Here is a 17246-nt window from a genome sequence, read left to right as displayed (position 1 = left end):
GGCCAGTTAGAAACACACAAATCCATTAAAAAAAAAGTTGTGGGGCTTCCCTGGTGGCTCAGTGGTAAAGAATCCACCAGCGAACTCAGGAGACAAGGTTCGATCCCTGGTCGAGGAAAATTCCACACGCCACATGCCACAGAGCAATTAAGCTGGTGCACCACACTACTAAGCTGTGCTCTAGAGCCTGGGAGCTGCACTACTGAGCCCACTACTGAGAAGCCTGCACACCGCAACTAGAGAGTAGTCCTCACTCACTGCAACTAGAAAAAAGCCTGAGCATCAGTGAAGACCCAGCACAGTCCCCCCAAAAAAGAAGTTGCAAAGTTAGCACAAGGAACTCTATACACTTCACTCATCCTCCAACTGCTAATGTTTTCCCATATCTACTTCATTGCACTCTGTACATGTGTGTCTTTTTCTGAATCCTTTGAGTGTAAATTACAACCATGATGCCTGTTTTACTTCTAAATATTTCAGGGTGTATTTCCTAAAAACAAGGATATCCTCTTACAAAGCCACAAGGAAAATGATCAAAATCAGGAAATTAACATTAACACAGTATTATTTTCTGATCTACAAACCTTATTCGGATCTCATCAATAGTGTTCTTTATGGCAAAGAAATGCCCCAATTGAGTTGTCGCATCTCTTCATCCTGCAGTCTTCGTCTCTCGTGGCACTGGCATTTCTGAAGTTAGTTTGCAGCCTCTGATTCTGTGGATGTTCGTTCAGTGTAGGTTTGTCAGCTGTTTCCCCCAGACTAGTTGCAGGTTCTGCATTTCTGAGAGGAATACTACAGAAGTGATATGTGTCCTTCTCGGTGATTGTATCAAGAGACACCTGAGGTTGATTTATCCCATTCAGGGTGACGTTATCCGTGATCACTTGGTTAGGGCAGTGGCTGCCAAGCTTCTCCAATGCAGGGTTACTGTTTTTCCTTTTGTAATTAACAAGTACTTCAGGGAGATTCTTTGAGACTAGGTCAATATTCACTTTACTCAGCAAATTTTCACTTACTGTTTTTAGTATCCATTGATGATTCTTGCCTGAATCAGTTGTCACTGTGATGATTGCTATTATGCTTCATATTCCATCATTTCTTCTATACTTGTCACTTTGCTTTCTACTGTAAAGAGCTTTTCTTTCTCTCAATTACATATTAATATCAGCACATATACATGGAATACATCTTGTTTTATTCACTGGCTTATAATCTGTTACTATTATTCTTTATTTGATGCTTAAATTATCTCAGATTTGGCTAGGAGGGGTGTCCTTTTGACATGTCCCACTTATTTTTTGAGCATTTACTTACTTTCTGACACAAGAGATTCTAGGCTCAATTTGTGCTTTCTCTCCTCCAGCCCTGAAATCAGCCATTTCTCCAGGAAACTCTGGTTCCTTTCAGTACAGAATGGTATTGAGAAACCAAGGTCTGGGCACTAGGAGTGCTCATTGCTCCCGGGGTGTCATTGCTTCTCAGAAGTATGTATATAAATAAATACATCCATACATATGTCTGTGTGTGTACTGCTACATCTCTGCATGTGTCTATTTCCATATTTATCTGTGTGTGTATGTTCATATGTTTATTTGTATGTGTATGTGCATGCACATGCGCATGTCTGTGTAATGAAACCACTAGCTCGTATTGATACCTCTGATTCTAAGCCAGTGCCCTACAGGGCATGTTCTTATCTTTCCGGGCTACATTCCTAACTTTTACCGGGTAAAGATTTCTTTAAAGTCTATGGATGGAGTTCAGGTCATTCATCATTACTGCTGGCCCTGGAAACCTCCTTTTCCCTTCCATATGGCCTTGCTTGTGCTCAGCATGGACTTGGGCATCGCCAGTCATTGTCTAACTGAATGAAGGGCAGGCGGAGGAACCCAGCAGGGGCCCGGTTCAGAGCAAGACAGCCTTCTGGAAGATACAGAGGAGGCTGAAGCAGAACCCCTAAGAGCAGGGGGGTAGAACACTGGGATTTTCTGGATGAAATGAGAAGCAGAACAGATGGCTGTTGGCTGGCTCCATGGAAAGACCACAAGTGACCTAAGGGTGCTTGGAAAGGGCAAACCTGTTCCCCATGGCAGCTGGGAGAAGAGTCCTGACTAGAGGCTTTGTGGGCACAGCTGGCTCTAGCTGAGCCACTAGGACAGCTGGGAGGAGGCCCTTCATATCCCCCTGTCACTGAGGAGGCCAGCTCCCTGCTACTTAGGGTGTGAGTGGGTTCAAACACGAGTGACCTGAGTTACAGCCTCCTCAGACCTGCTTATCCATCGCCAGCTGATACATTTTCCGACTCTTCTATTTTAGGGATGCTGTTCCTTTTTACAATAGTTGTATTTGGGATATCAACTCTCTTGTCCAACAAATGTACCTCCTAAAGAAAGATGAAAGTCCCTCTGGGTTTTATGTTCATGGTCTCTCAACTCAACACCGGGTCTCTGCAGAACATGGAGCCTGGAGGAGAGGTCTGGAGGAAGCTCAGTCACATCCATGAATTACACTCACAGGGCAAGGCCGTTTGGGGCCCTCGTGTGCCAGCTGCACCACTGAATGGTCTGCACACATCTCACCGCTGGGAAGCAGGAGTGAAACAGTGGAGGCCTGCCACATTCCAAAGAACACATAGCTCTTCCTGGGACTCAGGGAGCTACGTGGGAGGTGGTGGATGTGAGATAAATAAGCTTGACGGGTGTGCGAAAAGCAGTCTCTCAGCCTCTGGGAGTGCCACAAAGGTTTTATTTTTTTAAGGTCAAGAGAAGCTATAAATCAGGGAGGGGGAAGGCTATTGAGTTAAGTCCCAAGGCTGAGAAACGGTACCCCTTGGAACCCAACACCAATGCAAGGAATTGATTTTCTACCTCTTGGAAGACAAAAATCCCTAGAATAAACAGCAGGTGCAGGCCTTCTTCCCAGGCTGGATGCAGTGATCTCTTTAGATTATTCTAGAAGAACACAACTGCTTCCAGACACCCAAACTCAAGAAAACATCCCTGGAGACTTCAACACATGCCAGCCGACTTCTGGGCCCAGAGCATCAGCTGAGATGCATCTGCAAGGTTGGGTGCCCTGTCTGGGGATCACTGTGCCAATGCCCTCAGGGATGGCGCCCCTCCACACTGGATTCTGCTAAGTTCACCTTCTTCCCTTTTTTCCTTCTAGATGGGAAAGGACAGAACAGGCCAGGAGGTCATGCGGCTTCTGAGCAGCTCACAGCAAAAAGGCCGCTACAGATTTGACCACGAATACATTTGACTCCCCACCCCCACCCAGTCTCTCCTGCCTTCCTTGCTGACTCTGGAATCTTCTACTACCTCATCTTCCCCCCTGCTCTGGCACCAGGGCTCATTTAGGTGGTGGGCAGCACTTCGCTTGCTGTGGGGAGTTAGGTTAGCCAGGGCAAGGACATGCATTCAGACTGAGGTTGAGAAGTGCCTCCCGATGCAAAGTGGGAGACAGTCTATGAAATAAGGCCCCTTCACCCCTCAGATATGTCAATGCCAAGGACACAGACAGGCAGAGGCGGGAGCAGCTCCAGAGTGAAACAAGGAAGGGTGAGGGCCCCCTGGATGCAATGGGATCTTCTGTTGCTACAAAGGACATAATTGGGACATTTGGCAATATCTGACTCAAGTCTGTCAATGAACTTCCCTTCCACCTCCCATCGCCATCCCACCCCTCTAGGTTGTCACACAGAATTAGATTTGAGCTCCATGAATCATACAGCAAATTTCCACTGGCTATCTACTTTACATATGGTAATGCATGTTTCAATGCTGGTCTCTCAATTCGTCCCAGGCTCTCCTTCCCCACTGTGTCCACAAGTCTGTTTTTTATGTCAGCATCTCCTTTGCTGCCCTGTAAATAGGACCATCAGTACCATCTTTCTGACTTACTTCACTTGGTATTACAGGCTCTAGGTTCACCCACCTCACTGTGTTCATTTCTTGTTTTTGATCACTATACTCTGGTTAGGCAAGAGAAAAATCCTTGCTTTGGGAAACAGATGCTAAAGGGCATCACACAAGTGATTCTCAAATGGTTCAGGAGGAATAAAAACTAGAGAAAGAGAGGTGATGAGGCAAATGTGGTACCATTTGGGGGATCTGGGTGAGAAGGACTATTCCTCAACTGTTCTGAGTTTCAACTTTAAGCATAATAGGAAAAAGTAATAGAAAAACAAAGGCGTGACCTACAATGTCTGACCCCTTTCTCCTTCTCCTGGCCTGAAACCAGGAGAAGGCTCTGGCCATCTGAGGACACTGGCCCCCAGCCTCCTCCCCTTACCCCCCTGACTCACAGGTCTCCCCAGCCCTGGCAAGGCTCACTGCCATCTGCTGCCTCCTGCTCAGCCTCCAAGCTGCTCCAAGTGGCTGGAGACAGTGTGCTTCTGCCCTGGTCTTAGCAGGATCCTGAGCTGTTTAGGGATTCTCATCCCAGCCAAGCCTCATAGGTCTTCTCGGCCTCCTTCTTGGCATATGGCCTCGCTCTTGGGCACTGGAGCAGACGCAGGAACAGTTCCAGCTTCTCTGCTGTCCACCAGAAGCTCCTGTGTCTCTCCTCCACTCTCCCTGGTATCATGAGCAAAAGGACAGATTCTTGCCTCCCATGGCCCAGCCACACCTCCTATACCCATCTCCAGGTTCATGCTTTTCTTTGTTGGTTACTATTCCACATGGCACTAGCAGTAAAGAACCCAACTGCCAGTGTAGGAGACATAAGAGACGCGAATTCGATCCCTGGGTCAGGAATATCTCCTGGAGGAGGAAATGGCAACCCACTCCAGTATTCTTGCCTGGAGAATCCCATGGACAGAGGAGCTTGATGGGCTACAGTCCACGGGGTCACAAAGAGTCGGACACGACTGAACGACTAACACACACAATCCCCTCTGTCACCCGGGCAGCTCTTGAACCCATAGTCCTGCCCTCGCTAGCAATGTGACATATGGCTTCCATGCTCTCCCCCAAGGTGGCAGCGTCAAAGACAGAATTTAGAATTGGAGACTTGAGCTGCAGCCTCTGCTCCACTCCTTAAGAGCTGTGTGATTCTCCACCTATTTCTAGGACGGGCAGGAAACGTTTGTCAGGTTCAGTGTGAACTGTGACACCTGACCCCTGGCCTCATTCTCTCCCCATCTTTCTCACTTGTCCTTGTTTTCTCTATGCGGCCTTCTGGGAGCTGATGTCAAATCCATGCTGTCTGCTGGCAGCTCCCAAACCAGCATTTCCACAGGTGCCCCTCGTCTTGACTCTGCTTCTCTGGGTCCCACAGCTGCTTGGACACTCCCTGCCCAGCACCCAGCTGGCTGCTCAGACTTCACATGCCAGTACTTAAGATTCACACTCACTCATGCTGGATTTGCCAAAAGGCAGTCCCAACAAGTGCTTAAGGCCACCAAGAGGTAATAAACTTCCCAGGGAAGAATTTGGTATTCCAAAAATGCATCAAAGCAGTTCTTCCTGTTGGGTCCTGTCTATTGTGAATTTCATAGGGGAGGAAAACCTCACATTTGCAGCATCTGAATCTCTGAAGTCTTAGATCAGTGCTCTTACCATCTCAAACAACAGCCTCGAGAGCAGTCACTCAGAACACACACTCTAAAACCACCCTTCACTCTTCTCCCCCGTTTACACATCCAGTTTTTAAATCTGGTCCTTTCTCATGTCCTCAAAGCCCCAGTGGCTCCTTCTCACTCAATCAGCTGCATCCAGCCCCCGCTGGCTTGGGTCTGCCAGGTGGTTGCTGCCTCCTGACTAAGCCCATCCATGCTATCCTCTGCCATGGTCACCTCCTCTCTGTCACACTCCTGTTCACATAGCTCCAGGGGCTCCCCCTCAACTCAAGCCCAGTCTCCTGCCAACATGTGAAGGCCTCCCCACTGGGCCCAGGTTTAACTGCCTCCAACTCTTTTGTTCACCACCCACTCCTCACAGACTTTGGGCTCCAGCCAAACTAGACTTTTCACCATCTGGGAACACATGTTCCCTCTGCCCAAAATAACCTACATTCATCTCCACCTGTCGAGATCTGTCCTTGAAGGGTTATTTAATAAATAGTACTGGGACAATTGGTCATTTGAAGGAAATTTTTTAGATTCTTCACTTGATACTATTCACCAAAATGTATTCAAGATAAACTAGAGTTAAAGATGAAATAAAAATATATGATATAATCACACCTATTAAAAATTGAACTGTAAAAAGTCTGGAAAATGTATAATTTTCAAATAGATAAAAAGGGAGAAGATGCTAAGCTTAAAATCCAAGAATGAAATTTCAAAGGAAACAAAGCAGGAACTTCCCAGGTAGTCCAGTGGTTAAAACTTGCATTCCCAATGCAGAGGGCACAGGTTTCATCTCTGGTTGGGGAACTAAGATCCCGCACAGCACAGACAAAAAAAGGAAATAAAGCAATGTGTCTAACTCATTAAATAGGATTTGACATTAAAACTGAACTGATAAGGAATGAATATATGGGTAGAAAGTCCTTCACATGAACTGAGTGTTGGGGTCCCCTATGCAGAAAGTGGTTTGGTTAGCAAGAAATTAGAGAAGGAGCTTCATGGACATCTTTTATGAAGGTTAAGTGATGCCTGACATCAGATTTCTTCCCTAGGGATTTCATATGTCCAAATTCACTCCAAGACTGAAATGTTCAAGACCCCAAATATGATGCTTTCCCCTGGACTCTTCTGTGTTTAGTTGAGAGGTATTACTCTAATTTTGTTTGTTTGGGTCTTTTTTATGAATCAGGATGAAGAGTGATTAAACACTTGGGGAGGGGCTGCCCAGTGGTTAGGTCTCAGAACTTCCAGTATAGGGAACACAGGCTGGAGAAGTAATATCCCTCATGACACATCCAAAAAAAGAAAAAGAAAAACTTGGGGAGTGCTTCTTCTGTGCCAGGTGAAGTGCTTTATGTGCATTATCTCACTTAATTCTTATAGCAACTCCACAAGATAGTTACTATTATTCCTATTTAACAAGTTATGCAACTAAGGCTTAAGAGGTTAATTGACGTACCCAAAACCTCACAACTAGTATGGGATTCAGACCCAGGCAGAATGACTCTTAGCACACACCTCCCCCCATCAAAAGATACACATTTTACTTTTTTTTTTTTTTAATATTTATTTATTAGGCTGGGCTTCCCTGGTGGGTCAATTGGTAAAGAAGCCGCCTTCAACGCGGGAGACCTGGGTTCAATCCCTGGGTTGGGAAGATCTCCTGGCGACGGGAACAGCTACCCACTCCAGTATTGTGGCCTGGAGAATTCTATGGACTGTACAGTCCATGGGGTTGCAAAGAGTAGGACAAGACTGAGCGACTTTCACTTTCACTTTATTTGGCTGTTGCCGGTCTTAGTTGCAGCATTGAAATCTTTAGTTACCACAAGTGAACTCTTGGTTGAAACATGTGGGATCTAGCCCCCTATATTGGGAGCATGGAATCTCAGCCACCAAACCACCAGGAAGTCCCACTGTTCACTTTTTAAATCCATTCCTGTTTCTCCACACAATGTAACACATGAAACAAGTATTCTTCCAAGTTAACGTGTAAAACGGTTACCAGTCCCTGTACGTACGTGCTTTATAAAAATTAACTCCTTTCCTAAACTCCATCCCCACTACCACTACTTAGTTCAGGCCATCATTTTATCTTACGCCACTGAGACGGTGATGATGATGTTACCAAGCATGTTCCAGGCACTATGTACAGTATTCCACGAACTAAGAGTACGTATTTATTGAGCACTCACTATAACTCAGTCATTATGCTAAATATCACTCACGGATTCTTATACAGCAATCCTATTAGGTTAGTTTTGTTTTGAGTACCCCAACATCTTCCTCCCTTTAATTCCTCTTTCGTAAATAATAACTGTAGTCCGGTATAATCTCCCTAGAATAAACCGCATTTATTTAAAGCGTAGTTTGAATCACTTTCGGCTATCTGTAAAACCACCACCACAAACAAGATGCAGACTGTTTCCGTCGCCCGTAAGCTTCCAGAGTTCCTTCCCAGTTTGGGTCTCCAGGATCCCCAGACCCCCGCGGACCCGTGACGTCACTACCCTGCGCCCCGCAGCCGCCGCCTTGCGCGGCGCTTCCGGCAGCGAGAACGTGGGGGCGGGGCGGGGCGGGGCGGGGCGGCGTCACGGAGGCGCGCGCCGGAAGCTGGCCCGGCGGAAGTGGCGGGGCGGGGCGCGGGGGCGATGGGGGGGCGGCGGCGGTGGCTGCCGGCGATGAACAGCGGGAGCGCGTGAGCGGGCCGGCGAGCGAGGCTGGGGGGCCCGGGAGAGCGAGCCGCAGGGCGGAGGGCAGGGGCGCGAGCGCGGCGGGCGGCGGGCGGCGGCCTGGGCGCGGCGGCGGCGGCGGCGGCCGAGAAGATGGCGGACGGCGACAGCGGCAGCGAGCGCGGCGGTGGCGGGCCCGGCGGCTTCCAGCCCGCGTCCCGCGGCGGCGGCGAGCAGGAGACGCAGGAGCTGGCCTCGAAGCGGCTGGACATCCAAAACAAACGGTTCTACCTAGATGTGAAGCAGAACGCCAAAGGCCGCTTTCTCAAGATCGCCGAGGTGGGCGCGGGCGGCTCCAAGAGCCGCCTTACGCTGTCCATGGCGGTGGCCGCCGAGTTCCGTGACTACCTGGGCGACTTCATCGAGCATTACGCGCAGCTGGGCCCCAGCAGCCCGGAGCAAGTGGCAGCGGCGGCGGGCGCCGAGGAGGGCGGTGGGCCGCGGCGCGCGCTCAAGAGCGAGTTCCTGGTACGCGAGAACCGCAAGTACTACCTGGACCTCAAGGAAAACCAGCGCGGCCGCTTCCTGCGCATCCGCCAGACGGTCAACCGCGGCGGCGGTGGCCCAGGACCCGGCGGCCTGCAGAGCGGCCAGACCATTGCGCTGCCCGCGCAGGGCCTCATAGAGTTCCGCGACGCGTTGGCCAAGCTCATCGACGACTACGGCGGCGAGGATGACGAGCTGGCGGGGGGCCCGGGCGGCGGCGCCGGAGGCCCTGGGGGCGGCCTGTACGGGGAGCTCCCAGAAGGCACTTCCATCACGGTGGACTCCAAGCGTTTCTTCTTCGACGTGGGCTGTAACAAGTACGGAGTGTTCCTGCGCGTGAGCGAGGTGAAGCCGTCCTACCGCAACGCCATCACGGTCCCTTTCAAGGCCTGGGGCAAGTTCGGGGGCGCGTTTTGCCGATATGCGGATGAGATGAAAGAGATCCAGGAGCGGCAGAGGGATAAGCTTTATGAGCGACGCGGCGGGGACGAGTCAGAGGGAGAGGAGGTGGATGAGGATTGAAACTCGCGGCTTCCTCCCTTACGGGCCTCCCCACCCCACCACCGTCTCCTTGGCTAGAGAATTCCCCTTCCTGTTCATCCCCAGTGAGCTAGTGGAGGGGAAGCAAGGGAGGCCCCGGAGGGGGAAAACAAAATTTTAAATAATATAGTTAATTAAGAGAAATAACCGTAAGAAAACAGGACAATTAGAGAAAAGCAGTAAAGTTCCAAGGAATTGACAGTAATCTGCAAAGAGAGGACAACAGCGTCTCCTCACCTGAGCAGAAGTCTCAGCTTCTCTTCCTTCCCAGCTAAGGTTCCTAAATCCATCAGGATAACCCTGGATGGGATAGATCCTTGCACGCTGGCCAAGGAACACCTCATCAGTTACCCAGACCCGTTGATGACAGCTCAATTTGTGTTATATTTGGGTAACTTGATCTAAAGATCTTTCTAGACCTCATTGTTGCAGTGTCTATCCCTTCACCTCCATTGAAATCAGCGTTTTGGATCTAGATCTTCATGGAATTCTTGTGAAGAGAGAGGCCTTTGCAGTTACCCAGTCCTGAGGGTACAAGTTTCATGAAAAGGAATGCAACTTTACATAATCATAGACAGGGCAAAATAAGAATTAAAGAAGCCACCAGGGACAGAAACAAATTGGATCCATTTTTAAATGGTTTTGCATAGAACCTGGACCAAGGCCCGTGTCTTGTCTTTGCAGAATTATTTTCCGGGATGCAAATGGATTCAGATGTCAATCCTTGAACTAGAATCCCTTACTATAATGTTTTGGAAGTTGGCAGATTTTTTTCAAAGATAAAAGCAGTTTTACATTGGGGGTTGCTGAGGTAGGCACAATAAGAAATCAGGCATAAAGCACAAGGAAAACTGTTTGAGTGGATTGGTTGCTGCTCACTAAAGTTCTTCCCCGATCTCCAAATATGGAGGTCATGGCTTAGATATGAATGAGAGCCAGATACCCGTGGCTCCACCGTGTGAGCCAGTGAATTATGGCTAATTCGGCTGTTTCGGCCACTGGTTGGCTGGATTTTAAACCATAAAACTTGGACATCTTTACAAAAGGAACATTGTGGCTACAAGCCTGAGCTTTAATGGAATATAAGTCCACACAGAAAAGTTGGAAGTAACCAAAACTGAAGTCATCTACCTTCAGTTTAATCTGTGGATTTGTTCAAATACTAAAATCCTCAGGTCCAGAATTCCAGCATCATTTATTCTTTTAAAATAAATTTTTAAGAACTTGGTCCATTGTATCAGTACCTCACAATCAAAGTTGGCAAATGATGGATGAGTGATTCAAGCAGCGTGCCCTTTGAAGCTGAAATCCATTTGAATGGAGCTGAAATGAACGTGAATATGCTGACTATATCCTGGAAGCATTTTTATACCATCTTGAAATTTCAACAAACTGGCTTTTGCCAGTTTATCCAGCTGTCTTTCAAGAATAAAAGTTGGGGTTTTCAAGGATCGCCTCTTCTATATTTTAAATGGATTTTCAGTATGATTTTTACTAATCAAGTTAATCCCACCCCATCAAAAGGTATTCCTAGAAGTGTCATAGACCTAGGTAACTTTGAATTGAATGGGAGCTAATGGTCTTTCCAAAGTTTTCAGGTATACTTTGTGCGACACCTTCTCAACAAGGAGGCAAGTAACCCCACCTCCACAATCTTAGTTTCGTTTTTTTTTTTAAACTGCATGCCTGCCCTTTATTTGAGCTGCCTTTTAATTTATTGCATACCTTTTTATTATCTTATTTTGGTATTATTCAACCTACAATCTTTTTGTATTTATTGGGAAATAAGTAATATACAAAAAGGTCGTTTTCATGAATTGTGGCTGAGAGGGAGGGAATAATTGTGTATATAAAATTAGGCTTTTTTAAAAAATTAGGTTTGATTCAGAATATCATTGATCTTAGATTTTTTTGTTTTTGTTTTTAAAAAGTGGAAGAGCCACAAATATTGGTGCCCTTTTCAGACTATTTCTCTACTCATCATCCACAGTAGACTTTTTAAACAGATTTTTTTTAAGCTTTTCTTTTTTAAAAAACAACTTTCTCCGTTGCAAAGAATGTTTCCTAAATTGTATGGGAGCAATAGTATTTTTGATGTTTTAATGACATCTGTATACTTGTACTGTATTTTGTACTACAAGGCAGCTGTTTTCAATAATGTCCTGCTGTATTTACCTGTGTGTTTTGAGTGTTTATTTCTTTGCTGCGGAGAACAAATCCCTAAATAGTTTTAGTAAAGGGGCTGAGAAGATAGCATTATTAGGTTTGCATAAACTGTTTATAAGTTTCAAACTCTGAGGCAGCAATGAAGATTAAAGTTGCAGCTCTTAGTTGATTGCTGTAACTTTTTCATTTTCAAAACATGTATAATTCCTGTATAGACCAACTTGTTTTCCTGCTTCAGTGGTGGTTCTGTTGCTCAGCTGCAGTGAGCCAGTTCAATTTTGCAAAGGTGCAGTACCTCTCCTTTTTAAGGGGTTGGTTTATTCTTTTTTCTTTTCTTTTTGTTTGGCTGAATTGCAGCAACTAGCCTTGCCTTTCTACTCTGTAGAAATGACAGGGTCTTCACAATCCTTCACCAGTGGCTACTAAGCTATAATTAGCTGAATAGAAAGAATGTGGAAGTGGTCTGAGGCATATAGAGTATATGCCAAGAACACTACCATATATGGCATCAGCTTTGGTTACCAGAGAAATTTTCTTAGTCATTAGACCATATAACAGTAATATATCATATGTAAATCTTTAGATATCAATTTGAGAATCCTCCAAAAAAAGGAGCAAAGAATGCATAAGCTATGTGTTGGAAAAAGTAATTTATATTAAAATTTTGACCTGCCTATGTAAGATTAAATGGTAAATGTCATAGTGGTGGGTTTTTAAGTCTTAACCAATCTCAAAGGTTTGTTTCTCCTGCAGGGGTGGTTCATGGCCTCTCTTCTCACTGCAGGAAGATTACAGGAGGATGTGGATTAATTGTAGCATTCACTGATCCTCATTCAGTACTAGGGACAATAGAAATCTGCAAAGCACAGACTACACTTTCAGTGTGTGGTTTGTTAAACAAAGTGATATTAACAGGCTGGCTTTCAGAACTCATTCATAAATACTGCCTATTAAAGGAAATGATCTTTGTTAATTCCAGTCAGAAAATAGCATTATACAGACTATGGGAAAGCAATTTTGTGTTTTGTCTTTCAGCCGCTACTATGAACAGTGATTTAGGACTGTTTTTCAACTTTGGCAAACATCCCAGCTAATCATGTGTTCAAAACAGTCATATTCCTGAGAAGTGGGAAACTAAAATTCTTTTTCGGAGAATTGGTAGAATGTCTGTTTCTCAAACTGCTGCAGACATGAGAAATTTTAAGAACAAAATCGAAGGATCAAAAATTTGTGATGAGATACTACTCTTGCCTTCTGGTTTCTATTGTCCCTACCTTTCATTCAAGTAGAATGGCAGTTCTAGTCAGTGGAGAAAGTTTCCAGTGCATATGCTGCACAGGACACAGTGTAAATCTATATGGCACCAAAAATCAAAGTGAAAACCAAACCAAAAACCCAGACACCCTATGTTACTACGGGAGGCATGTAGGTGGTATAAATGACTGTAGCTGTGATACACACATGGCTACTTGTCAAGTCACTTTCCATAATTATTTACTGCAAAATGATTGAGGCTTTGGTGCAGGCAGGCTGTTAACGCTTCCCTGTTACCTCTCTATCACTTTGCAATAAATTGCAGGTCTTTTAAGAGATTCAAGCTTCAGTTTTCTCAAAAAACAAAACAATTATCCTGGCTTATCTGAAAATGCAGGGTTGTGGGCAAAAGAGGCTGGTTATAATAATGCCCTCATATTGAGTGGTCTGTAAATGGCTGCACACTTCAGGCACTATAGTTGCTGAGAATGCTTTGTTAAATGTGACCTTGACTGGCTTTACAGGGGGTAGAATATGCTCTCCACAAGGTATTAAAAGGTAACTACCCATTTGTGTCTACCTTGCTCTTGAGGTGGATGAACTTGAGAAGCTTGAGTGTGTAAGCCATGCACATAGGTATTCTTCACTGTAAATTTTGTTTTCATTTTTAACCCAGTTATGGTACTTTGTCCAATGCACAGCTGATCTCTCAGTAGATATTCATTTGAGAATAGTGTGGCCTTGATCTGTGAGAAGGGGAAGGAGAGAAGTGACTTTTTGCTTATGTAAAAATGACTCTTTGTCGAGAGGCATTCTGTAGCACTCTTGGTATCTAATGTGGTCGGTCTCCTTGTTTATTGGGGAAAGTTAATGTTTTTGACCCTGGAGTTATTAATTCAATTGAGTTGTCTTCTATTTTTAGGAAGTATCAGAATTGCTCTGATAAGAAAGTAGACTGCTTTGATGTACAATCTCAGGTTTTAGAATACATATAGTGGTGTAAAATTCCACTGTTAACTCTTAAAACAATTTTAATTTAGTATACCCTAAAAGTCACCTGCATAAGGCCTGTTCAAAGAGCAGCGCCTCCCATCTTTTTGCTCCTTTTCCATTTTGTACTTCACTTGAGAAAGTGTCAAGTGATTTTTTTCCTTGTATATTTCCATTTTAGCCCTGACATATTTCTCAGATAAAGCACTTTTTGATCATGAAATACATGGAATCTGTGTGTGATGTGGATCATGGTTTCTCAGGCTCCCTAGATAATTTGCTTTTGAATATTGTTTTAACTCTGTGTAAGAAAAGTAGAAATCTTTGCTAATGTTAGAAAGTTTGTATTACTGATCTAGAATGCATTTTGCTAGTTTCCAATGGACGGGAGAGTAAACAATGCTGCATTCACGATTTAATAAGTTACTTTCCCTTGAGCCTTAAGGTAACTTTTTTTTTTCTGTCAATACGGCACTGAAGTTACAGTAAATGAATGAAATTGCCAGTTTTCAGGGTTGGTTTTAGAGTACTGTAAATCGATTAGGTGTCTTCCTAAACAGTTACTATTCCCGTTGAATAAACTGGATAATGGGGCGGGGGGGCGGGTGGTGATTGTTTGTAGAAAAAGAAAAAAAGAACCACATTTACCTAAAAAATATATGTATAGACACAAAAGTACATGACAGTGCCCATTTGGAATTCCAGGCATAAGGTGGAAATGGACATTATCACCTCATTTCCCCTGTTTTTAATCTAGAAAAACAGTCATTAATTTTCAAATGGTAACCCCCAGAAGCTTCAAGAGAGAGCGGACTGTTGAATGATGACTTCTCTTGATATGTTTACCTGCTATTTAGTTAAAGTCGCTGTTCGCAGCCCTCAGTCTTAAAACTTAGTTTCATTACTGATGGATTTAACAGACTCTTATTTAATAAATGTGGTCCAATTGTCAGGATGAAAATTAAATTTGAAAAATATTGCGTCATGAAGACATTAGTAATTTCTAGATATCTAGAAATTGATATCTAGTTGATATCTGTACCCCTGATCCAAGTTAAGACCTTTATGAATGTATTTTATATTTCCTAATGAAATAGGGAATATGCCATCAATGTAATCGCCTTTATTTGCAATCTTTTACTCTTCATTTGAAAATTAACTCATGCCTCTTGAATTAGACATTGCAATGGGGATAGGTAAAGCCATGTTAAAATAACAGTAAATGCTGTATTGGTAGTGTCACTGCTTAATAGGACTTCTAATTACAGGAGGGCAAAGCTTTATTTGATGCAGAAATGTTATTTTTTTCCGTAGGTGATTCTAACATGGTTTGATAAAAGAATATGACTACTTTATTAACATGGGATTTTGAGTCTAGGAGCAAATATCATTTTCCCCATATTATGTATATAAAATGCCTACTGACATGGATAAGAGAGGGCTGATCATACCTTTAGTGTGATGAAATGTGGGCCCAGAGTATTGGAAAGAAAGCAATAAACCTATCCAAGTTCATTGTCCACTAGCATATTGAAGAAGACATGAGTTTGTTTGTTTTTTTCCTTCCCTACTTCAAAGACATCAGTGAGTAAATCTTTCAAGAAAATTTATGTAGATCGTCTCATTTCTTAAACTCTCATCCCCATTCTTGCCCTGTATTATAAGATCAAGCTGGCTCAAAAAGTCTTTATTATACATATTTGGAAGTAGAGTGGCAAGTGGTAGATTTCTTCGCTTTTAAAAATCCCTTTTTCAAGGACATACATAACTGCAGGTAGAGAAAGAAAATTGCAAAACAAAAACATTTGTAGAAATTTGAGAGTTGCATCTTAAACTGTTCAGGTATGAGGCATAAACCCTTTTCTCCTAGCCTACATGTCACTTCTGTTTCAAAAGCTGCCTGTATTCCTAGAAGCTAATAGATCGGGCAGAAGTCCAGAAACTGATTTTAAATAAGTACAGGGCATACTTGAGAGCTGTGCATGTTACAGTAGCAGGCAAGTAAATTTGAGGTTTTTTCCACTGATTATCAATAATTGGAATAATGACTGTGGTTATCAGTATATTTGGGCTTCTCTTTTTCTAAAGTTCTAAAATGATTAGTATTTATTCTGTCTTGCACCTCTATGCAGATGTTTTCCCAAGTCCATTTTTTGAAGTCTGTCCATTTTCTGACATATTTCCAAATAATACACTTTCTATAGTAACCTTCACTGCCAGTCAGATCTACCAGGGGCTTCCTTAGACTAGATGATTCTTCATTCCAAAGTTGGGACTGATGTCCTGCCCATAGAGAATCTACAGACATAATTAGAATGAATTAAAACCAAATCTTGATAGCAGGAGACAGAGCTTCCTGATCTAGATGTACAACTAGACTTTAGGTTGGAAGTTACTTTAAAGAGGGTTTTTGGGGATGTCTTCAGTCTCTGTAAATATCCAAATGCTTGTGCATTGTAAACCAAGTGTGTACTCCTATGTATGAATTTGTAGAACTGATTTCTGCTTCAAGAGAAGCTGCACCTTTAATTTTATAAGGTCCCCTCCACCTGTTACCCTATAAATATTTGTAAATAGAACACTAAAATTTGTAGTGATAGGATCAATTTGGGAATATCTGCTGAGAGACCAAAAAGTTCATTTTTTTTAAGTACCTTGGTTAAAGAGTAAAGATTATTCCTCTTATTTTTTAAAAGAAGAATGCACTTTAACAAACACAGCTGCATGGGCAATTCAAACAAATCCGTGAAGTGCAGTACCCATTCAGAACTCATACTTCCTGGAAACCATTCAAAAGCATAGTTTAGACGGGCTGTTGATCTCACTGCCTGGAGGTTGAAGCTGATTCCGGTCAATTTTGAGACGAGCAGGGCTGCTTCAAAAGAACAATGTGAATACAGCCAAAAGCTTCAGTCAGTCTGTAAAATGGCGGGTCCCGTATTTACCACTAACTAGCAAAACTGACAGAAAAACTCATAGAGAAAAAAAATCCTTACTGCTGGTGTGCACTCCTTACAATAACAGACTTTTGCAAATGGAGTTTTACAGTCTATATTTAAAAAATTGTATGTTTGTAACAAATAAAGTATGCGGAAACGTGAATGACAGTCTTGTGCTGGTTGTCTCATTTAAGGAATTACGTGTTGACTGGGAGGGAAATAGCACACACCCTCTACTGGGGTTCATAAATGGGTCTGGAATTGTGTGAGTTTCCACTTGAAGTGATTTAAAAGCTGTTTGCACATTTCATCTGAAATACAGCCATTTAGTTCCAGACCCTCTGGGTTTGCATAACCCTTTTCTAGTTAGTAAGCAGTCTATGGAGTAAATCAAAGTTGCAAATGGTTTCATGCTTTGGTTCATATTCCAGAGGAAGTGCTTGTTGCTTCCCCTAATTTCTTCCTATTCTGCCTGCTCTTAGGCCCTATCACTTCAAATGGCTGTAAAGAAACTCCTGTGTTGATTTGTCATTTATCATAACTAACTGCTTAGAAAGTAGGTTA

General features: G+C 43.8%; 1 protein-coding gene across 1 annotated transcript; it reads left to right on the top strand.

Moving 5' to 3' along the window:
• Positions 1 to 7700: 7700 nt before the first annotated feature.
• On the top strand, positions 7701 to 16845 carry PURB (purine rich element binding protein B). The gene has a single exon (XM_070369397.1). The coding sequence runs from the start codon at positions 8401 to 8403 to the stop codon at positions 9313 to 9315; it is 915 nt and encodes a 304-aa protein (XP_070225498.1). The 5' UTR covers positions 7701 to 8400; the 3' UTR covers positions 9316 to 16845.
• The last annotated feature ends 401 nt before the right edge of the window (positions 16846 to 17246 follow it).

This window comes from Bos mutus, chromosome 4 (assembly GCF_027580195.1).
Source record: "Bos mutus isolate GX-2022 chromosome 4, NWIPB_WYAK_1.1, whole genome shotgun sequence".
NCBI lineage: Eukaryota > Metazoa > Chordata > Mammalia > Artiodactyla > Bovidae > Bos > Bos mutus.
Note: the sequence above shows the minus strand (reverse complement) of the source record. Positions and strands in the feature narration are given on the sequence as shown.

Bases quoted from the DNA above. Each gene is read 5' to 3' on its own strand.
- PURB (XM_070369397.1), top strand. From the start codon at position 8,401: ATGGCGGACGGCGACAGCGGCAGCGAGCGCGGCGGTGGCGGGCCCGGC.